General features: G+C 41.2%; 1 protein-coding gene across 1 annotated transcript; it reads right to left on the bottom strand.

Moving 5' to 3' along the window:
* Positions 1–17,462: 17,462 nt before the first annotated feature.
* LOC308698588 (uncharacterized protein) lies at positions 17,463–21,233 on the bottom strand. The gene is made up of 3 exons (XM_081378756.1): positions 20,893–21,233; positions 19,112–19,586; positions 17,463–18,599 (listed from the first exon to the last, which is right to left on the bottom strand). Exons 2-3 carry the CDS (start codon positions 19,322–19,324, stop codon positions 17,832–17,834), a joined length of 981 nt encoding a protein of 326 aa, XP_081234882.1. The 5' UTR covers positions 19,325–19,586; positions 20,893–21,233; the 3' UTR covers positions 17,463–17,831.
* Positions 21,234–24,380: the final 3,147 nt, after the last annotated feature.

Raw genomic sequence — 24,380 nt, 5'->3', positions numbered from 1 at the left:
CACAACAAATCCTTTAAATTTAATGTAAAAGTAAAAATGAAAGTAAGAAGTGTTGGGCTCACGTAACCCTCTCATCAGAATCAAAATGTTTCAACATTTGCGATGTATTTGGATGCTAAACTATTCTTTATTATAGGCTTTGTTCTTCACTCGTGTTCCAATATTGATGGAAAAAATCATCCTCTTCACATGCGCAAAAATTTGCTTGGAAACATCACAGTGGAGCGAGCGGTGCTTACTGTGAATGTACGAATTGTACTACTGACTATTTAGAGCAGTGTAATTTTTATATGTTAGGTTGACTATTTTATTATTATATTTTATTAAGGCTATAATGAACAGGCTGCGATGTCAAGATTGTAATGCTGGAGTGTGTGTGTGTGTGTGTGTTCATGTTTTTCTATCCCGGTGGGGACTTTAACCTGAATGCACACAGACTCATGGGGACTCGTGTCACAGTGGGGACCTAAATAGAGGTCCCCATGGGTAAACAAGATTATAAATCATACAGAATGAGTTTTTTTGGAAATGTAAAAATGCAGAAAGTTTTATGGGATAGGTAGGTTTAGGGGTAGGGTTAGTGTGAGGAGATAGAATATACAGTTTGTTCAGTATAAAAACCATTAAGTCCATGGAGAGTACCCACAAAGATAGTAAACCGTGTGTGTGTGTGTGTGTGTGTGTGTGTTTGTGGCGTGGGCGCGATTGAACAGTAGACACATAAAAACATACTCCGTCATTATACAGGACGACATTCAAACTGCAAAGTGTTAACTTATATTTGTGTACAGTTGCAATAAAACACAAAATTGTGCTTTTGTAAAATAATTTCAAGCAATCCACCCCCCGAAAGGCGCTAATTTTAAAATGAAACTAAAATGCTCATGGCTGCACGGGCATTCATAATGGTGCGCGTCCACGGCGAGGAACGAGCAGAACAGAGCGAACGTTTTTCAGTTAATTCCTACTTCCATAGGAATTAATTTGAAACGCTCGCTCAACCAATATAAATGTCAGTGCGGACGAACATATTTTACTTTCGTTTTTAAGTTAGCGATTAAAAAGCCCCCAGCGGTGTCACACGTCAGTTAACCGGTGGTAAAATATTCTCACCGTCACATACCTAGTATATTTTTATATAGATATAATAGGCCTACCTGATTTTGAACACAAGAGGGCAGTATAGCACTATGTTTGACTTTATTTATGTATTGTTTAGACTAAACAACCATTCTGGCAGTTTTTAAACTTAAAATTCATTCTTAAATTGAAAAAAAATAATAAAATGTTTAGTTGTGATGTTTGTATACTTTTATATAGAAATAAATGGTATATAATTACATTTTTAGAAAATTTGAGGCTTTTAGTTTTTCCTTTTTGGACATTACTTTAATCCCTCGCCATAGCAAAACCGTTTGAGATATTTATTATCCGTTCACAATTTAGCATATTTAATGTATTTTCATCATGTTGAAAAAGTTTGGTGGGAATAAAATAAATAGTTTAAGAGGAGTGGCTAAAAATTCATAGGCTGATTTTGCAAAAAAATCCACTTTCAGGCCAAAATATCTGACTTCCTTTTGCTCTGAGCTAATGAATGTAAATTAGAAAGTTGTCCGGCTTGATGAGAACAATATAAAAACATTTTTTTTTTTACTGTATTTAAAACTAACCCCCCCACTTTTGTCAAAAGTATGTTGAAAGTGACACACTTCCTGCTGCCAGTTAGTGGCGCTATAACTTTGACTCACAATAGTCACATCCATCTGATCGGCCTCTTACCACGAACACACTGCTGAAGTTTCATCAAGATCAGTTGATGTATGCAGAAGTTATAACACTTCGTGTCTCTCTTTTCTCGCCATAAATTCGTTTCCTCACCACGGCCAAACCGTTCAAGATATCAAAAATCCGTCCGCAATTTAGCATCCTCAATGTCTTTACTTCATGCTGACTGAGTTTGGAGGTGATTGAATGAATTCTCTAGGAGGAGTACATCACATTCCACAGCAAGCGTTTTCCAAACAACCCATAATAGCTGACTTCCTGTTGGGCTGGCGTGAAACTTGACAGAGGGAAAGTTGTTCGGCCCGACGAGATCTATATGTGTACCGAGTTTCATATTAATTCATGCAAGCGTATTTGATATATGGACCAAGTTTTCAGACCCTGTTCAAGAGGGCGCTGTTGAGCCCCCCTGCCACGCCCGTTTCTGAAACTTTTCACATGTCTACTGGCTAATAAGTGTTATGTGTCTGTCGAGTTTCATCCAATTTCAAGCATGGTAAGAGTCTCAAACGCATCCGAAAAGAATATTAAAACTTGATGCGTTGCCACGGCAACAGTATCTAAGGTATCAATAATCCTTTCACAGGTCTACATCTGCCCTGTGTTTACATTATACACAGAAAGTTTGAAGCAAATCGGGTAAAATTAAGAGGGTGACTTCAAAGCATTTTGAAAGTGACAAACTTCCTGCTGCCAGTTGGTGGCGCTATAACTTTGACTCACAATAGTCACATCCATGTGATCGGCCTCTTACAACGAACACACTGCTGAAGTTTCATCAAGATCAGTTAATGTATGCAGAAGTTATAACACACTTCCTGTGTCCCATTATTCGCCATAAATTCGTTTCCTCGCCACGGCCAAACCGTTCGAGATATCAAAAATCCGTTCGCAAGAATTCATCCTCAATGTCTTGACTTTATTCTCACCGAGTTTGGTGGCGATCGGATGAAATCCCTAGGAGGAGTATTTCACATTCCATTGTATGCGTTTTCCAAACAACGTATAATAACCGACTTCCTGTTGGGCTTTTGTAAAACTTAGAGCACGAAAGTTGTTCGGCCCGATGAGATCTATATGTGTACTGAGTTTCATATTATTACATGCAAGCGTGTTTGATTTATGGACCAAGTTTTCGGACCCCATTCCAGGGGGCGCTGTCGAGCCCCCCTGCCACGCCCCAGTACCAGCTTCAGCCAGACGTGTGTGCAAAATTTCAAGAGTTTTTGAGCATGTTAAGGGCCCCAAAAGTGGCAAAAAGGCAAAAAAAAAAATAATGAAGAAAAAAAAAAATAATAATCCTTACGGAAACAATAGGGCCTTCGCCCTTTCAGGGCTTGGGCCCTAAATATAGTAGTTCTAATAGCTGTAGTTCTAAAACATATTTAAAGTGTATTAAAAATACAATTTAAAGAAGTGCTATTAAATTACACTAAATGTACTTAAAATAGGTCCATTTTAACACAATTAAGTATATTAAAATATATTACTATTACCTTAAAATTGAACTTAAATACATATTAAAGTACATTTAGTATACTTTAAGATGTCTAAAAATAACACAATTAAATATATAATTAATACAGTACACTTAAAATACATTAAGTATATCAAAATAAGCACAATTTAAATATATTTCCTTTTCACCTGGGTACATTACCCACATATCTGTCATTCTATCAATGGAACAAGAAACATTGTGCTGTAGTTTATTGAAATGTGCAGACATGCTTAGGGTTAGGGTTAGGATCTCGTTAAAGGAGTAATTTCTCACAACATAGAGACACTTTATAGTTAGCTTAATGTATAACTAATGTAATAATAACACCAAACCATACTTTGTAACATGAAGCGCCATTTTATATGGGTTAAACGATTGTCCAATCACAGCGAGTTCTGCGATAAAGTCACAGCCAATAACAACCCAGCTGAACAGATGCGTCACACTTACATGCCCATTTATGGTAAATGATGACAGATCTCTTCTGGTTCCGGCTGCAGGGATAGATACCTTAAATATTTTATATTTAGGCTGTTAAACATGTATTCCTTCTAATTAAATGATAAAACTCATATTTAAAAACAAAAGACTCCTTTGTGTGGTTACCATCCAAAAACGAGTTCACATGATCAATGACACAAATTTGCTTATTTGATTAGACTGATGCATAAATACATTTGAAAGATAAACTTTTTCTAAGCAATGGCCTACAGCAGGGGTAGTTTTGCAGTATTTTAATTAAAGATAATTACATGTACTAAAGTGCTTCTAACATTTACAGTGTATGTATAGTATATTAAAGGTATATCAATTATATTCAAATAAATGTAACAAAAGCACAATGAATGGACACAATTTTGAAAGCTTATTCCAATATTTAATGTCAAACTGTTTATGTAGCGCCAAAACTACTGCACAACAGTATAAAAATCAGTTAATTAAAAATATCCAGATACAGGGGCAATCTATTATAGTGACACATACATTAAATGGATAGTTCACTTTGAAATTAAATTTTGGTATGTTTTAGCTTACCTCAAGGGCATCCAAGATGTAGGTGTCTTTTTTTCCGCAGTAGTTTCAATTTTGATATTTTTAGGTCAAACCGTTCTTGTCTGTCAGTCATATAATGCAGGTCTATGGTCACGGTCTCAAAGAGCATGCACAGAGTCCAAATTAAAACAATTCCCCATCGTCCAAATTAAACAATTCCCCATCGTAAGTACACATTGATGGCCTAAGACACGAAACGAGCGGTTGTTGTGAGAAAACGAACAGTATTTATATAGTTTTTAGCTCTTATACACAGCCACATCCAAGTGATCTGAGGGCGCGCGCGCATCCTGGTGTGTGACGTGTACGCAGACTGGTGCATAGATATATACCCTAGATGTCGCCTTAAAGACATTCGTTCCAATGAACTGCCATAGACAAGGCGACATCTAGTGTTTTATATGACTGACAGACAAGAACGATTTGACCTAAAAATATCAAAATTGAAACTACTTTGGAAAAAAAGACACCTACATCTTGGATGCCCTTGAGGTAAGCTAAAACATACCAAAATTTAATTTCAAAGTGAACTATCCCTTTAACGTTAAAAAAATTGCTATGATTAAGTTGTATATTTACAAACCAAGAGATGAGATTCAACTTTGTTATGTGAAAATACATTTGTTTCTTCGCTTTAATGAACAAATAGGCAAAAACATAAGCACTTAGACATATGAAATTTCATTCTATATCCTTGTGATTATTGGTCACTTTTATTGTAACTATGCAATGAATATGTCCTCTAACATATGAGCGGTTCATTCATTCATCCTTTGGTTTTGAATCACGTGACTCATGGCTCGGTGTATCTACAACAATGAACATTCCTTATGAAACCCAAAAAGCTTTTAGCCTCTGAACTCATGTATGTAAATCAGACTCTCTGCGAGCTAACTGACCAGCCTGGTGCCAGCATGGCTGGGTTAGATGGCTCTCTAACACTTTTTACGAGCCTCTAGACACACTCCAGAACCTAAAATCAGCATTCTTCTTCCCTCTGGGGAGCTTCAAAAGGACCCACAGAGAGATAGTGAAACTTTCTCCTGCTACGTGACATCACACCCACACACACACACACACACAAACAAACATCCCTTTGCATTTAATTCCGAATACAAGTGATTCAGAATTTGTAGGTGACATATTAAAGCACGCATGTTGATTAGTTTTGTGTTATTCTATAGTGTGATTCTCTAGTGTGTAGTTTTGAATTCTAAGTGGGTATTTTAAGAATGATACACTATATTTGCCTTGTACCCTACCTCCCACCAGACCATAAAATTTTATGGTCCTAACGGAATGTCAGCCAGCCAGGAATCTCACTGAGATTCTGGCAGATGTAAACCTGAATGTAATTTCCCCTTTTCATGATTGTTCTTCTATGTGAATGTGGTTCTGTATTCTTTTAAACCTTAATGGAATAATGCTCGAGAGGTGCACACTGTGGTGAGATCATAGATGTGTCGTGTTGGTCTTTCTAAAGTCCAATCTTCAATTCCCACTTATCAATGTACATCACATGTTGGGTTCATTTTATTCCTAGGTTGTTAGTTTAACCTTTAAGCTTATTTTTACAGAATAAGAATCTATCTCGACGTGTACCTTCGAAACATATCTAATTCGGTATCCACGTAAAGTTCTCCTTGTACTGAAACCAAATATATGCATCAGGATCTGGTAAAATGTATTATACTATTTTTACCATCGTTAGAGTATAACTGATCACATAATAACGCTGCCATAAAACATGCAAATTAAACTGGGAACTAAGACAAAGAAAGTTTCTTCCCGCTCGGAATGTCACGTTCCAATTGGCCCAAGCCCAGGGAGTGAAATTTCTGTACCCTAGAAAAGCGGTTACACGGCGCGTTCAGTGCAGTTCTGTATTTTCTTTCGTCTTGTTTTGTTCCTGCTTTTTCGTTATTTTTCTTTCTTTTACGAACCCTTCTCATCAGCGAGACCATCCATGGCTCCCTTTTAGGGAGCTTTCCTCCGTTTATATTTTCCTTTCCTTGCAGTCTTTTAGTTTTGTTTCGTCTTCGGACTTCAGTCGACAACTTCAACTTTAAAGAGACTTGAATCTCCCGCGGCGCGCGCTCCTCTTCCTTAAGGACGTGCACGAGCACTACGTCTAAGAGAATTCCTGGCTCCATGGCTCTTTAGGGAGTCCTCATCGCCGTTTTATTTTCTTTACTAAGTTTTATTTTCATATTCGTTTCTCCCTCCACAAAGGGAAATGAACTCTGAATCATGTTTCTGGCAACTTCATGTTCTGTGAACCTTTAAACCTTCGCGCGAGTCTACTTGCACCGGAAGACAGGAAAGACTGCACAGATCCAAAAGGACAACCCACGCACGCGCATCTTCTTCAGCAACAAAGAGAACCATTTTGCAAGATAAGTTTATTGAACTTTTAATGTGATTTGATTCCTTGTTGTCTCTCAAGGTTACACTGCCTGTGATTTTGCCATACTGAGATCATCTCGGTGATCTCTCTCATCCTGACCTTTAGTTTCCCTTTTTCCTTTCATCCTCTCTCTCTCTCATCTGTTATCCGTTTGGTCTTGTAATGTTTTCGTCCGTATGTTGCTGTTGTAAATATATGTATTTACTCTGTGTATACTCGTAGTTTCGATGTAGTCTTAGTCCAATTATTAAAATTCCATATATCTTTGATTGTCTCTGTTTTAAATGCCCATAGAACCAAGTCAATGAGATGTTTCGATCTTAAGCAACAAAGCTGATTTGTTACTTTTAAGTAACCTAATCTTATAAGAACAGGAGAGTTGTTTTTTTGGCCAGAAAATAGCTTTCTTTGAATTGTAAGAAAGAGATAATTTTTGTTGAGAAATTGTCAAGTTAATCTTACGGCCGTTTTGCTGGACAAATAACCGTTTGATGATTACATTCATTTCCATTAAGGGTTATCTCATAATCGATCTGAAATAGGGTTATTGATATATGAATGATGAATTTCTAATTAGTTGTGTTTGATTATTCATATATACAAATCGATCTATTTTCAACTTCGAATATATTAATGTAACTGTAATATGCAAAATATTAATCATATTCATGATTAATTATTAAAATTCCCTATAAATCATTTGAGCTAATGTTAAATGTACTACTAATGCCAGTGCGGTTACAGCACAATAACTAACTATATAAATATTGGTACTTTACAAGCCTGTAACTCCATATTTAGGACTGGGGGGAATAGTGAATGATCACTTGAAAAGACTAATGGCCCTGGTGGTTCCCTATGTGTCTGCATGGTTTTTACAACTGTAGTACTGAGGTGGGAAAACATAATTTCTTCAGAGTTTATCTGTAACTTATTCAAATGATTAAAATAATAAAAGCACAAATGGCATTGCCAAAGAACAGGACACGTATTTATGTGCTAAAGAATTTAAATGAAGAAAAGCATGTATTTATTAGAAGTGGCAATTGCACCAACTTTTGGGAATTTACAGAATCAACCCCCAATTTGCTCAAAATGGGGCTTAATGAATGACTGTTTATTTTTGGACGGTTCCTGTGTACAGCATCACAGTGATGCCTGCAGACACAGCAAGGTCAGACTAGAAAACAATGAAACTGACTCCTTTCAGCTTAACAGGCCAGGAAACATTCGAGGACATGAATATCTCTTCCAGCAATAAAAGCACTCAAGCTGCTTTACAGCTGGTATCAGCATGCAGCAATACACAGTACATAAACTGCCATCACACATAACATCAGTTTAGTTTTTGCACATTGAGAATGGCAGACCTTATCATTGTAGAATGTATCTGGATACCCTAGTGAAAACCTCTATACTAAAATGTACATTGCCAAAAGTATTGGGACACCCCTCCAAATCACGTCCAAATTATTTTATTCACTATCATCACCACAAGTGTAAACAATAATTACTGCCATCACACATAACATCAGTTTAGTTTTTGATCATTAAGAATGCCAGACCTTATCATTGTAGAACGTAGGCTATCTGGGTGCCCTAGTGAAAAAACCTATACTAAAATGTATGTAAAATACATTTATTTCATACTAAGTATACTACAAATCCATTAACACTGACATATTGCTTGACAGTAACTGATATAAATATAACATTTTTTTATAACTTTATTGCACAATGCACATTTCTTAATATTAAGCCTAACGTGTTTAATATCACTATTAGTAAGGATAGTTGTAAATATAGTTGATCACTGTATAATATTAGTCTTTAAATGCAAGATATGCAGAGTGTACCTAAAGTATACTTGCAATAGTTCCACTTTAGAACAATCAAATATACTTAAGTATATCTTTAGTTGGACCTCTTCAATATTTCTGGATAACTAAAGTGCATTAAGTACAAAATTAGAAGATCCATTTTAGCAGACTTTAAGTATATCAGTTTAGTATACCAAAAGTACAATTGCATTATTTATATAAGTACATAAATATGTAAATATATTTGCAGTATACTTAGAATAAAATAAATGTATTTCAAATAAATGTTGGTATATTTATTTTTCACTAGGGTGTAATGTTGTTATTTGCTGTGCCTTATATTTTTTTATTATTTATTTTTTTGCACCCACTGGAAATTGCATTTGACGGCCACATACGTCATTGGGACAGCCTCATTTCTGAAAAGTTACCATTACATTCCAAAGTAAGAAAGAAATTGCAATATCTTATGTTTCAGTGGAAACAGCAGTCAATTTTATGATGGTTACTTTCTGAAATTATACATCGTCAATGATGTATGTGGCCGACAAATGTGACCTTCGGAGGGCGCCACCTTTAAAATGAGATAGTTAGTTGCATGCATGTTCAGGGTGGTTGCTAGGGCATTGCTAGCCTTTTTCTGCCGTGCTTTGGGTGATAGTCAGTGTGTTGCTTGATGGTTGCTGGGGAGTTATGGGTTGTTGCTAGAGCATTGCTAGGAAATTCTAAGTGGTTGCTAACTGGCCCAAGGCCAAGTCTCTCCTTCAGTTTAAGGATATGGAATCTTTTCATTAGCTTTATCGACGACAGGCAAAAATCCTAAAATAATTTAGTTTAAATCTCTTACCCCAGGTATGAGCAATAGTCAAGTCAAGTATACTGTAACACTTTTCACAGTAAGAACTGTCTTTAAAGATTGTTTATTCCCTTTCCAGGAAAGGTCATCAGTAGCCGCGTTTCCACTGTCGGGCCAGGGCCGGGCCGTGCTAGTGCGTGCCAGGGCCAGTCGCGTTTCCACTGTCACTTCCGGGGCTTGATCGGGGCTTACTCGGGGCCAACGGCCAGGATTTCTGGCCCATCGAATACCTTGGGCCAGCTCGGGCTAGAGGCGTGGTCAAGGTAAAAGGTGGAATTTATCGGTGTTAGGGAAAGTTATGGTCTCACTTTTTTATATCGCGAAAAATAAATGCTGCTCGAAATGGAGAATCGCCTGTACTGGTCTGTCGAAGATACAGTACCAAAGCTCTTTTGAGCATTTGGGCAGAAGAAAGTGTACAACGTCAATTTGACGGCGTGTGCAGAAATGAGGACGTTATAAAATACATCGTTGCTGAACTTGCTAAGCTAAGCATTCAGCGAACAACGCTTCAAGTTCGGGAAAAATTAAAAAAGTTGCGGGTGCAGTACAAGGCGATTAAAATGCACAATGGACAAAGCGGTGCCCAGAGAAGGAACCTTCCATGGTTCGACTTGGACGGTGTGCTGGGTCACCGTCCCTCTGTTAGTGGAGAGACAAGTCGACACCCGGTATGCAAAAAATATACAAAATACACCACAGAAGTATAAACATTTTGTTAGTTTCTTGTCAGTATGTAATTATTCTAAATATATGTTTATTACAGAGAGACATGACGGCCCTGAAGATCTAACCATAATAAGAGGAGGATCACATCACATTCCACAAAGGACTAGACCAGGTATTTTTGCAATTAATGTACCTGCTAAATATATGTAACAAACTTTACAGTTTGGTATACTGTATGTGCTATACCACAATCTATAATCTATCAGAAGACATCCCAAATATCCTGCTTATTTTTGTGTCTGCTTTTACAGAGAGTCGCAAACGCAAAGCTGCAAATTTGGCATCAAGGGAGTTTTTGCTGTGTATGCGGGACATAACTGTCACGGTTTTCAGATGCATTGTTTCCTTCTTGTCTCGTGCTTTTGTTATTTGTGTGTGTGTCTGTGTCGCGTGGGTTGGGCGTGGCCCAAACAATCCTGTTCATTCATTCAATCTCTAATCAGCTCGGCGCCAGCTGCAACTCATCTCCATAGCCTATTTATACTCACTGGTTTCTTCTCTCCACTGCCAGATCGTTGTCGATGTCTAGATGTCTGGTGTTCCTCGTCTGTGATCGTGTGGTGTTGTTCGAGTTTCCTGTTACCTGTTCCAGTTCGTGTTCACGTCGGATTCATCATCATCATCACATCACCCTGCACCAGCTCATCTCACTGTGTTTGGCCATCGAGGTCCCTGCGCTGCCCACCCACCAGTGTTGTTTGTTGCCTCTGTTTAAACTTGTCTCTAATAAAGAGTTGACTGCACCTGCTTTTGCTTCCTCATTAATCCAGCATGACAGAACGATCTGGCCAGAGCATGGAAGCAGCGGGCGGAGCTCAGAGCGCCATGGAGGCATTCATCACTCGCAGTATTCAACGCATGGATGCCCAGGAGGACGGGCTGAACAACACTGGTCGTGCGGTTCAAGCTCTGGTGGCGCAGGTGTCCGAGCTCACCCAGCAGATCCAACAGCTGCGTGTTCCCACTACGCCGCCCACACCGGCCGCTCCTCCTATACCATCTGATCCTCTCTCCCAGTCGGAACCTCGTCTGCCTGCACCCGAGAGGTATGCCGGAGAACCCAGTTTCTGTCGAGCATTCCTGAATGCATGTTCCTTGCACTTTGCTTTACAGCCAAGAACCTTCAACAATGAGCGAGCCAAGGTCGCCTTTGTGCTGTCACTACTGACTGGGAGAGCGGCACTTTGGGGGACGGCGGTGTGGGAGAACCAAGACCCTTGCTGCGCGTCGTTCCAGGCACTCTCCGCCGCCATGAAGCAAGTGTTCGACCGGGCGGTCACTGGAAGAGAGGCGGCAAGAGTACTCGCCGAGCTTCGGCAGGGTGATCGCTCGGTATCGGATTATTCGATCGAATTCCGGACCCTCGCGGCAGAGTGCCGATGGAACGACGAGGCGCAGTGGGACATGTTCCTGCATGGGCTGGCTGACCGCGTCCAGAAGGAAATCTACGCCCTGGACCTGCCCACTACGTTGAACGGACTTATTGACTTAGCACTACGAGTGGATGCTAGACTGTCGAGAGTCGAGCAACATGCCCTTTCCGATCGTTCGTTTGGAGCTACAGAGAGTCTGCGGTCCAGCGGCATGGACGCGGTCAGCCCTACCCACGATCCCGAGCCCATGCAGGTAGGGCGAGCTCGGCTTTCCCGGGAGGAGAAGGAAAGGCGGAGGTCCCGTGGCCTTTGCCTTTACTGCGGTGGAGCGGGACATTTTTCCATCACGTGTCCGGTAAAAGGCCACGCCCGATAGTAACAGTGAGGCTACTATCGGGTGGGATCTCCGCCGAGAAGACCTCATCGACATCTACTCTCCTCCCGGTAAGACTAAGATGGTCAACACTTCAACACGACTGTCATGCACTATTGGACTCCGGGGCGGAAGGTAATTTTATGGACTACACTCTTGCACATAACCTCCAGATCCCCCTTCAGTCACTTCCTCAGGACATTTCTGTTCACGCTCTAAATGGTCAAGAACTTCCTAAGATTTCACTCTCCACTGGTCCCATCACCCTCATCACGTCTGGTAACCACTCAGAGACTCTGTCATTTTACATCATGGATTCACCTCTTGCACCCATAGTACTCGGACATCCCTGGTTAACAAGACATAATCCCAAGGTGGACTGGCTCCGTAAATCCATCACGGAGTGGAGCAATGAGTGTCATGAGTCCTGTCTTTTGTCTGCCTGTTCGTCTGTTCCAATGTCTGTGTTACAGGAGGAAGCAGTGGATTTGTCTAACGTGCCCGCGGAGTACCACGACCTGAGGGAAGTGTTCAGTAAGTCTCGAGCTGCTTCTCTACCTCCGCATCGTCCCTACGACTGTGCCATAGATTTATTACCAGGTAAATCTCCGCCTAAGGGCAAGTTATATTCACTTTCTGCTCCAGAAAGGGAGGCCATGGAGAAATATATTTCTGATTCTCTAGCAACGAAGTTCATTCGCCCTTCCTCTTCTCCGGCGGGGGCGGGGTTCTTTTTCGTGGGGAAGAAGGATGGATCTCTGCGACCTTGTATTGACTACCGGGGGCTGAACAACATCACGGTAAAGAATACTTATCCTTTGCCGTTGATGTCTTCAGCTTTCGAGAGGTTGCAGGGAGCGTCACTTTTCACGAAATTGGATTTACGTAATGCTTATCATTTGGTCCGCATCAGGGAGGGGGATGAATGGAAGACTGCTTTTAACACCCCCAGGGGTCACTTTGAATACTTGGTCATGCCCTTCGGGTTGTCCAACTCCCCAGCAGTCTTCCAGGCTCTCGTCAATGACGTGCTGCGAGATATGGTCGATCAGTTCATATATGTTTACCTGGATGACATATTGATTTTTTCTTCTTCTCTCCAGGAACATGTGCAGCACGTCCGACGAGTGCTTCAGAGGTTGCTAGAGAATGGGCTTTTTGTCAAGGCGGAGAAATGCGAGTTCCACGCACAGTCGGTTCCATTTCTTGGGTACATCATTTCGTCTGAGGGAGTACGTATGGACCCTGATAAGGTTAAGGCTGTGGTGGAGTGGCCAATCCCAGATTCTCGCAAGGCCCTGCAGAGGTTTCTGGGATTCGCCAACTTTTACCGACGTTTCATTCGTAATTTCAGCCAACTAGCCGCACCTCTGACTGCCTTGACCTCCCCCAGAACTACGTTCAGGTGGTCAGACGCGGCTGAAGCCGCGTTTGCCAAACTGAAGAGCCGCTTCGTTTCGGCTCCCATTCTGATAGCCCCTGATTCTTCACGTCAGTTCGTGGTGGAGGTCGATGCGTCAGAGGTGGGGGTAGGTGCAGTGTTGTCCCAACGTTCTTCCACAGACGAAAAGATGCATCCCTGCGCGTTTTTATCTCATCGTTTGTCCGCTGCCGAACGTAACTATGACATTGGTAATAGGGAGTTGTTGGCAGTCAAGTTGGCGTTGGAGGAATGGCGTCACTGGTTAGAAGGGTCGGGGGTACCTTTTATCGTCTGGACCGATCACAAGAATTTGGAATACATTCGATCTGCTAAAAGATTGAACTCCAGGCAGGCTCGGTGGGCACTTTTTTTCGGTCGTTTTGATTTTACTCTATCGTACCGCCCGGGTTCTAAAAACATCAAACCCGATTCCTTATCTCGCATTTTTGATCGCTACGAACGCCTGGTTACTCCCGAGTGCATTTTACCCGAGACCCTATTTGTCTCCACACTCACATGGGAGGTCGAGTCGAAGGTCAAGAAGGCCTTAGAAGGGGTAACGCCCCCGGTCGGTTGCCCACCGAACCGTTTATTTGTGCCGGAGGGATTACGGTCAGACGTTATTCAGTGGGGACATTGTTCCAACGTAGCCTGTCATCCAGGAGTGACTCGTACTAGTTTTCTGGTTAAACAACGATTCTGGTGGCCTCTCATGGCCCGGGACATTCACAGTTTTGTTTTGGCTTGCTCGGTTTGTGCCATTGGTAAGTCTTCCAATCGACCCCCAGATGGGTTACTTCAACCGCTGCCTGTCCCTTCGAGACCCTGGTCCCACATCGCGCTAGATTTTGTTACCGCCCTCCCACCCTCCCAGGGCAACACGGTAGTTTTGACCGTGGTGGACCGGTTCTCGAAGGCGACTCACTTTATTCCCTTGCCCAAATTACCCTCAGCCAAGGAGACAGCGGTGGCTGTCGTGGATCACGTCTTTCGTTTACATGGCCTTCCGATTGACGTGGTTTCCGACAGGGGACCCCAATTTGTGTCCAAATTTTGGAGAGAGTTTTGTAAATTACTGGGCGCGACTGTTAGTCTGTCCTCAGGGTTTCATCCCCAGAGCAATGGTCAAACCGAGAGAGCCAATCAGGATCTGGAGAGAATGTTGCGGTGTTTGGTATCCAAGAATCCTTCTTCCTGGAGTCAACAACTGTCTATGGTGGAGTACGCCCACAATACATTACCAGTGTCATCCACGGGTCTATCTCCGTTTGAGTGTAGTGTAGGTTACCAGCCACCTATTTTTCCCAGTCTGGAGTCCGAAGTCGCGGTTCCCTCCGCACACGCCTTTGTCCAGAGGTGTCACCGCACCTGGACTAGAGCCCGTGAGACTTTACTCCAGGTGAGGTCGCGCACCAAGGCTAAAGCCGATCGCCACCGGTCGAAGCCTCCCGTATACGTCGTTGGTCAAAAAGTGTGGCTTTCTACTAAGAATATTCCTCTCCGTTCCGTATCGAATAAGCTCGCACCCAAATTTATTGGCCCGTTTTCTGTCACCAAGATCATTAGTCCGGTGGCAGTCCGCCTCAACCTTCCTCCCGCGTACAGGAGAATTCACCCCGCTTTCCATGTATCCAAGATTAAGCCTGTGTTTCGATCAGCAATTAACCCGCCAGTTCCGGTTCCTCCCCCGCCGCGTCTCGTAGATGGGGAACCTACTTATTCGGTAAATCGTATTCTGGACTCTAGGCGGAGGGGACGCGGAGTCCAGTACTTGGTGGACTGGGAAGGTTACGGTGCGGAGGAGAGAAGTTGGGTTCCTACAAGAGACATTCTGGATCACTCCCTTATCGATGATTACAATCGACAGGTAAGGGAGTCTGGGGACGCCAGGAGGCGTTCCTAGGAGGGAGGGTACTGTCACGGTTTTCAGATGCATTGTTTCCTTCTTGTCTCGTGCTTTTGTTATTTGTGTGTGTGTCTGTGTCGCGTGGGTTGGGCGTGGCCCAAACAATCCTGTTCATTCATTCAATCTCTAATCAGCTCGGCGCCAGCTGCAACTCATCTCCATAGCCTATTTATACTCACTGGTTTCTTCTCTCCACTGCCAGATCGTTGTCGATGTCTAGATGTCTGGTGTTCCTCGTCTGTGATCGTGTGGTGTTGTTCGAGTTTCCTGTTACCTGTTCCAGTTCGTGTTCACGTCGGATTCATCATCATCATCACATCACCCTGCACCAGCTCATCTCACTGTGTTTGGCCATCGAGGTCCCTGCGCTGCCCACCCACCAGTGTTGTTTGTTGCCTCTGTTTAAACTTGTCTCTAATAAAGAGTTGACTGCACCTGCTTTTGCTTCCTCATTAATCCAGCATGACAATAACACAGCAACAGATGGAAGAAGAGCGGGAGCTGAGAAGAGAAGAAATGAAGAAAGAAATGATGATGAGACGAGAGGAATTGGACTATGATGCACAACTCAGACGGGAGGAGATGTCACAAAGACAGAAAGAATCTGAGTCTTTTGCATCAGTCTTCAGTAATTTGACTGCAGCCCTTCTCCAGCGGAAGTAGATGGACAATACATCTATCTTTCTGTTTGCCTTAATGCCTTAAAAGTTTTTTTTTCTGTAAATAGTAGGCGGCTACTTAAAATCACCTGCCGTTTCGTTTGTGTGCACATTTGTAATAGTACTTTTCAAAAGCACCTGTTTTGTTTCATTTGTATGTGTATGTATGCACATTTGTATGCACATTTTATAAGCACCTTTGTATTTTTGCACTCTGATGTGAACTTAATATATAAATAAAGTAATAGCTGTGCTATTATAACTGAGGCAAATGGAAATCATGCTTATTAAGGGGCACATTATCAAAAGCAAAATACACATTATTATAGTAAAATATTATACACATATTATAAGGCATACAGTATATGTAAAATGAATGTTGTGATGTTCTCATTTGAGTATTTGACAAGAAAACAGACGTGTGCATTCAGTATACTTTACTGTGATATCAGCCAGTTATTACACAGACAGCCGTCATCCCTCATGGGCTTAATGCTAGTGCTCTGTTGTTTACACAACGTAATACGGCAGGCGTACCCCCGTGTGTCATAACGTAAAACAGCACTGTCGTAAACCTCATACTGCATATCCTAAACACTACATCACTCCTTTTTTTTTTTTTAACAACTAGATCCACTACTTTGGACATATGTGACTTACTTACTTGTCGTCTGTAACAACAACATTACTTGTCATACGTAGCTCGGCAGTACAAATGTAAACATATAATTCAAAACTTTGCTAGAACAAACACATTCAGGTAACTTATCAAGTGTGCTTAGAATGAACAGTATCAAAGTGCAACAGTACTTCATAATCACTGAAGTACATTCTTATGCATTGTGCAAATGGTTTTGAAAAGAGAAAGAACAGTCCTTTGGGAACCTTTAGGTTAGTCTTTTAGACAGAACAGTCATTCAGAAACCTTTAGACTAATCTATTGCTGTATTGGGTGTAAACATTCTTCACTCAAGCTCGTAGTCTTTGAGGTATGATGGACGCTGGCGGTTAGCTCGAAAAGCATACCTTGGTTTCACAGCAACAATGTCCTCATTATCAACAATTTTCTCATCCTCCTCATCCAGAGCTGTGGGCGCATCTTTTGTCTTGGAGATTATTTTTTTGAAGAAAGACGAATTCCTTGTTATGGAATGTCCATCTCGGGTTGCTGTGACTATGGAGCCATTGACCTCTGCCACAGCGTATGGCTTAATGTTGTATGGGTAGTGAGTTTGTTGTGCTTGGGTTGTTGTTAGAGTACCTTGTCACCAGGGGTGAATGTGATTGGCTTAGCACGACGGCGCGCGTCCATATCTAAAAACATTTGAACAGACATATACTTACAACTGCAATAAATAAATAGAAACATACCTGTAGAGCTGAGTATTTTTGATTTTATATAAAAATAGTGAAAAGATTGTTTAATTGTATGTTATTTAAAAAAATATTGCAGTATTCACTCTGTATGCTTAAATGGCCTATTGCTTATTGATCAAATAATGTCTGATGTAACCATGTACCGTTTAGGATAAAGAATTGTATTCAAGTCACAAAACAGGGTTATGCCAAATCTTCATTTCAAATATTTTATTTGTAACAAACACAATATAACAACAACTTACAATTATTGCTGCTGCATGAACAACTGTTGCAGAGCACTTCTTTCATCTGAACGCTCATCACCAACATTGCAAGGTGAACGTTCAGCATCTTTATCACGATCACACCACTCTGGTATAAATCTGTCCATGTACAATTTACACAAGTTGTGCAGTGTACAGCATGTATCCACCATATCAACAACAACATTTACATTGCAGTCATTTCGCTTACTGAGACACTTCCACCTTCCTTTCAACCTCCCAAACGCATGTTCAACCACACAACGGACCCGACTTGTTCGCATGTTGTAAAGTTCTTGGCCCTCTGTAAGCCTGCCAGTATCAGGATATGGTTTTAGCAACCATGTCTGCAATGGGTAAGCAAGCAGAATCACCAAGAATGAAGTAGCCAACATCAGTTCCACATATGTTTTTTACTCTGCCAGAAAAACCATTACTGTTTGTGGCCCAAGCCCATAGGCGTGACTTTCTGAGGACACTAGCGTCGTGTTCTCTCCCTGGCTGTCCAACATTCAGGTCCCAGAACTTCCCTTTGCCATCCACAGTTGCTTGTAAAATTATGGAGTGCCTACCTTTTCTGTTTTGGAAATCTGATTGATATTGTGGAGGTTTTAATATAGGGATGTGAGAACCATCAATAGCACCCACGCACTGTGGAATTCCAAACCTCTCTTTGAAGTAATCTGCCATCTCAGATAGTTTGTCCTGGTCTGGTGTTTTGATGAACTTGGGCCGAAGTATTGCAATCACAGCCTTACAAAAGTCATGCACACAGCGGCAAACAGAAGTCCGACTGACAGCAAACAGGTTGGCTACCGTCCTGTACTCTGTTGTTGATGCTAGTTTATACAATGCAATGGCTACCCGTTTCTCCAGAGGAATGCATAATCGATATTTTGTATCTTGTCGCTGTAGTGCAGGCTTCAGAGTTGTACAAATGTATGTGAATGTTTCTCTGGAAACTCTGAATTCGCCCAGCCACTGCTCATCTGTAAATCTTTGAGCAGTGTTCTCCCACCAGTTACTTGTTCGCTGATAGGCCCACACCTCAGCGGTCCGCATTATATTGGTGTAGTAGTGATGCTTCATCTGGAAAATAATAGAATGAAGTGTAAACATTAATTCCATAATTATGTTACAGATCTGTACATGAACATAAATGAAAGGCACTTATTCTACATTCTAAATTCTACAGCATTTATAAATATTTGCTAACCTTTTTACTAATACATTATTACACTCCAATGTTTTATTTGTTAAAATCCGTTAACGCACTGTGAACTAACATGAACAAAGTGGTACTATAAACATTAGGCTACTTCCCTAATTATGCAAAATACATATGCATATACATAATCATGGGTATAAATAGATGTATTATCAGACGAATAATACAATGAAAGTTTAACATTACCTCCAAATTATATTAATATAGCAAGCAAGATATGATAAGCTAGCAAAATATTTGTGTCTTTTCAGCAGACAGTAACGTAGACAGTTAATGAGAGCTCATAAAAACAACTCCGTGCTATATGATTTGAAGTTATGCTCACATCGACTACAAGATACGAATTAACTATACTATAAATGGAAATATTTACCGTTTCCATCCACTGCTGGCGACTCTGCATTCGCTGTAACCGAATCGCACGTCGTTGGATTGCTCTCTTTCGCCTTGCAGCCAACATAAATTTTCGGCATTGTCGCCGCTGAACCTCCATCTTCGTATCTTGGCTTTGCTGCCTCATCTTCCACCAAGCAAACACCAAAAAGAGCAAACAAACAGACGCTTCGGTCCTCTCCATCTTGATCATTCTGTAATTTTAGCAAGCTATTGTCCTGCCTGAATGAACTTCATAATTCCCGCTGAAATGGGTGGGGTTGTATGACGTTTGATCCAGGAAGGCGTGTTAAGGGCGGGGTTTAGGGCAGCGCTGCAGGGCTAATGGCCCGGCAGTGGAAACACAAGCCCGGTGCTTGAGACTTGAGGCCACTGGCCCGGCTCGGCTCGTTGTTAGCCCTGGCCCGGCCCTGGCCCGGCCCTGGCCCGGCCCTGGCCCGACAGTGGAAACGCGGCTAATCATACAGTCACATACAGAGTGGTTTCAGAGTTTGACAACGAGAAGAGTGCATCCTTCCTTCTTTATAGTCCTGGCTCCCCCAAGGTTATTTCTCGAGGCTAAATAAAGATATGTCTCAGCCATAACTAACACATTGTTAGACTTGTTTATCATATGCTACCCTTGGAGTGGATGCCCTCTGTCTAGGTCATAATTAGTCACTAGGGCTGTCACTTTTGTGAAAAAATCCAAGTGTTCATTGAATCAATTGTAAAATCGATTTTCCATGTCTAAAGACGTTTCCATTTTAAACGCAAAATATGGGCAAATCCACGGACAACGAACAGGCATTAGGACGAACGTAAAGAGGCCGCTTGAGACGCGCACAAGTCTGCAATATTTCTGATGATTTATTGGCGTGAAGTTTCGTACACAATGACAAACAGGAGTGCAACATTCTCGAAAAACAATAAGCAGAGTGGACTGCCATAGCATAAATGAAAAACATTACCTCAGTCTTCAACATGGCTGTGTTTACGATTAGAAATGTCAAAGAAATTTCGCCTACGTAGGCGATTGTAGACGTGTAGCCCGAATTTGTATCTGAATGCATGAGACTGTCTGCATACCGGCAGAATTCACAGTTTTGTAGTAAAAAGAGATGCATTATGCAGAAGGATAATTTGCTGTTATGCGTGTTTGTCAGAGCCTGCAGTTGCTGTGTGACGCACGTTCGCTGCGGGCGTATCGTGACAAGATCGTGACGAGCTGGACGCGCTCCGAGAAAAGACCGTTAAAATCGATTCCCTATTTTCGTTTTCGAAATTTGCGTTGGTTGGTCCAATTGATTGTGCAATCGATTTTCGAACGTAAAGTGACAGCCCTATTAGTCACACATTACTTTATGTCAAGTCACGTATACAAGGTCATACACATACATACATTCATAATGGTATGTATCAACACATCATTGATTCAAGGCAGCTTTACAGAAAGGCATGCTGTTATGTCTGTAATTTCTTAGTGCTTTACCATAGAGCAGGTTTTAGGGCTGGGTAATATGACAACATAAAATGACGATCCTCCAGACTTGAGATCAAGCTGTATTGTAATTAAAGTGTTTCTTAGCACATAGGCTATATCAGCGCTGCAGTGACTTGTCAGAGCATCCAAAGGCAATTAAGCAATTTAATATTGGACGGTGTTGTTGTGCTATTAATACATTTAAATGTTGGTTCGTTTTGTTCAAAGTGAGAGTAAGCGATTATCAAAGTATTAATGAAAATATGATTGGATGTCATAATTGTAATAGTGACACTTACCTTAGCAAACACCACTTATAATGATCAATAATAGAATAACGAGCTAAAATTTTTCAGCTGTTAAAAAAGCGTTCTCTTAGCTGTGATACTTCTTGTTCACTGAACACTGTGCTGTGTTCTCTCTGCCCAGTCGCAGGAAGATGGGGAAATCTCTCTCTCTCTCTCTCTCTCTCTCTCTCTCTCTCTCTCTCTCTCTCTCTCTCTCTCTCTCTCTCTCTCTCTCTCTCTTATTCTTTCTTCCTTTCTCACCGAAACCAATGAGGCATTGCACAACCATTTTCGGGCTCTATTCCTCTGTCAGAACCACCATCTGAAGGTGTCCCCTCACCCTCCCCCTTCTCCTGAACCAAACCAGACCGGTCTGGATAATGAATTATGTAATGCCTGCTTTTGTAATCTTTGCTTCTCCTGCCTCCAGGCCAAGAGAAGAGAGAGAAAATATTACAGGCGGTGAATGTGTTGCATTAGGGATAACAATCACAATAAGGGCACCACAAAGCTGTTTAATAAAACGCATTAACCTCAGAGACACTTGGATGGTTTTATTGGGATTCCTGCTAAAATGGTGTCACCTTGGAGTCTTTCTGTGTGTGTTAACATGTCAGTTCATCAGGGGGGAAAACCTCAAGGTCGGGGCACCTTATCTATTCAATAATAGAATGTACTAGTAAAGTACTAGTCAAAAGACTTGTCCTCATTATGAGTTATTATGCCCAAGAACCGGCTTGCAAACAGGAAAAGAAAGTCTGACAGACATGCTAAATGACTAGTAACTGTTCATTCTATTATTAAATGGATACTTCACCGGTTTTTCATATTAAACTATGTTATTCCCTTAACTAAGACGAGTTGATACATACCTCTCTCGTCTCAGTGCGTGCACTCAATCGCTCTGGAGCGCGGCGACACTTTGATAGCACTTAGCTTAGCCTAGTTCATTCATTAGGGACCAAACAGAGATGAAGTTAGAAGCGACCAAACACCTCCACGTTTTACCTATTTAAATACAGTTACAGGAGTAGTTACACGACCAAGTATGGTGACACAAAATAAAACGTGGCGCTTTTCTAAGCGGGTAAAAAGGATAACTATAATGTATGATGGAATAGCACTTGAAGTTGGGAGCACTTCGACTCTACGCAGTAAAAAGTCACGCTTGAAAAATCCTCTCCCCTCTCACTTCTGTCATTAGAACCAACGTGACTTGCTAACGTGACGTGAGTCGAAGTGCTCCCAACTTCAAGTGCTATTCCGCCATACATTATAGTTATCCTTTTTACCCGCTTAGAAAAGCGCCACGTTTTATTTTGTGTCACCATACTTGGTCGTGTAACTACTCGTGTAACTGTATTTAAATAGGGAAAACGTGGAGGTGTTTGGTCGCTTCTAACGTCATCTCTGTTTGGTCCCAAATTAATGAACTGGGCTAAGCTAAGTGCTATAAAAGTGTTGCCGTGCGCCAGAGCGATTAAGTGCACGCACTGAAACAAGAGAGGTATGTATCAACTCGTCTTAGTTAAGGGAATAACATAGTTTAACCCTCTGGGGTCTGAGCTGTTTTCTGGGCACTGGAGGTGTACTGACATGCTCTGACATTTGTGCTTATTTCTGTTTCTTGTGACATTTTCATGGCTAGAGTCTGATTACACTGTATTCAGCACAAACTCTGCTACAATAATATATCAGCAGCATGTATGTAAAAGTTTGTAGTTTTGAGATAATGACATTTATGCGTGGTTTGTGAAAATACAAAAAAAAAAAATCTCACTGAAATAAGGCCATGAAACCCATACTGATTATTTATTCACAAGACTTTTGAAAATTGTATCACATAGCCTAGAATATTTACTCCAAAACTATGTGAAAATCACCCTGACTGCTCATTCAGATAAGACAATATATTGATTTAAAATGTGTACGACGTGTTTTGTGTGAGAAAGCTCTATGCGGGAGGTGTGATCACGTCATTAATATGTAAGCTTTTCACACCTGATAAAGACAAAGACCCTCCCTAATGGCCCTATTAGGAGCCATCAGGCCCTATCATTCTGAGCAACCTTGCACAAAGAATGAGGAGATTTAAAAAAGAATGGCTTTTTGATTGTTTGGATTTATTTACAACACAACATAATCCAAAGATACAAAACAAATGACAAAAAAGCACTTATTGAATACAATGATCCAAAGACAGAGACCTTTGTGCCATTCCTAAAACCATTGTACATACCTTTCACTTCCAAGGTGTTTGATTTTCACTTTACCATGTTCATGTACAGAGACTCATGTGAATGTTGAAGTCAGCAGGATTCAGTGGCATCTGGGCCCTGAAAAAAAAAAAAAAGTGAACATACTGATATCAAGAGAAAGGCCTGCACGATTTTGGGAATAAATTTGAGATTTTTCTGGTTAAAATTGCTTTTTAAAATTCACAGAATACAAACACACAAATGTTTCCAACAATATATAATATAATGAACACCAGGTTTGTTGTGCCTTGTAGGCATAGGCTATGCGTAGTGCTGCATAAAATAATAATAACAATAACCTATAGCAGCCTGTAAATCTTCCAAAAGATTTCAGTAACAACTAAGCTAGAGAAAAATATATTGATTATCATATGTTACTTCAAATGTTTCCATTCATTATGATGATATGAAATGAGATAATAGTAAAAACATGAAGCCGTTTGGTGTGTTTTGCTTTTCAAACACGATCGCGTTCCAAAATATGAAACATTACGGTTACCATATACATATCTACGTTTGAGCAGATATCCACAAACACAGTAACAGTAAACACGGGTCTAAATATTATAATATTCACCATATATCTAGCAACAGTTCAACTGCAATGTGAAATTTATGCAACAATAACAAACTAATATGTAATAATTTCTTACCTTACATCTTTGTTGTCTTTCTTCTTCTGAGGTAAATCCAATGTAAGCTCACGGCGCGTCTTTCAAACTCGACGAAAAGCAGAGACTTGTGAAGTTTTTCGTGCTTTGTTTTTGAGGTAACGAGCGCGTTCGCGTTCCATGTGGAGATTTGCATGTGAATCTCTTTTGCCCCTCCTCTCGCTGAGAGAGCTATTTACTGGGGCCTCCACTCTTCAGAGCTCTGCTAGGACAGCATTGTGAGTGGTAGGCCTCTGTGAGCCCCCTTGCAAGATGTGTTGAGCATTGGGTTTTGCAGGCCTCCTCTTGTATTTGAGAGTAATCAGTACTGAGGCCTCCGTTCCTAGAGCGTGGATAGGTGGTAAGGTAGTATGCTAGGTTGTTTATGATCACTGACCTTAGCTACTGACCTCAGTGAGTGTTGCTAGGCCTCCTCTTGTTATGAGAATCATCGTATTGAGGCCTCCACTCTGCGGAGCTTCACGGGCCAGAGTTTAGCTCCTTTCTGAGCTTTCTCTGAACTGTCCTGGAGTTAGTGTTGTAGTCTCTTGTTGAGGCCTCCACTCTTCTATAGAGGTTCTGAGTGTTAGGC

Source organism: Scardinius erythrophthalmus (genome assembly GCF_964197995.2).
Source record: "Scardinius erythrophthalmus genome assembly, chromosome: 11".
In the NCBI taxonomy this organism is placed as follows: Eukaryota; Metazoa; Chordata; class Actinopteri; order Cypriniformes; family Leuciscidae; genus Scardinius; species Scardinius erythrophthalmus.
Note: the sequence above shows the minus strand (reverse complement) of the source record. Positions and strands in the feature narration are given on the sequence as shown.

Coding starts and splice junctions, on each gene's coding strand:
- LOC308698588 (XM_081378756.1), bottom strand. CDS start 19,324: ATGATCAAGATGGAGAGGACCGAAGCGTCTGTTTGTTTGCTCTTTTTG. Junction 18,600..19,111: donor GCCAGCAGTGGATGGAAACG/GTAAATATTTCC, acceptor ATTATTTTCCAG/ATGAAGCATCACTACTACAC.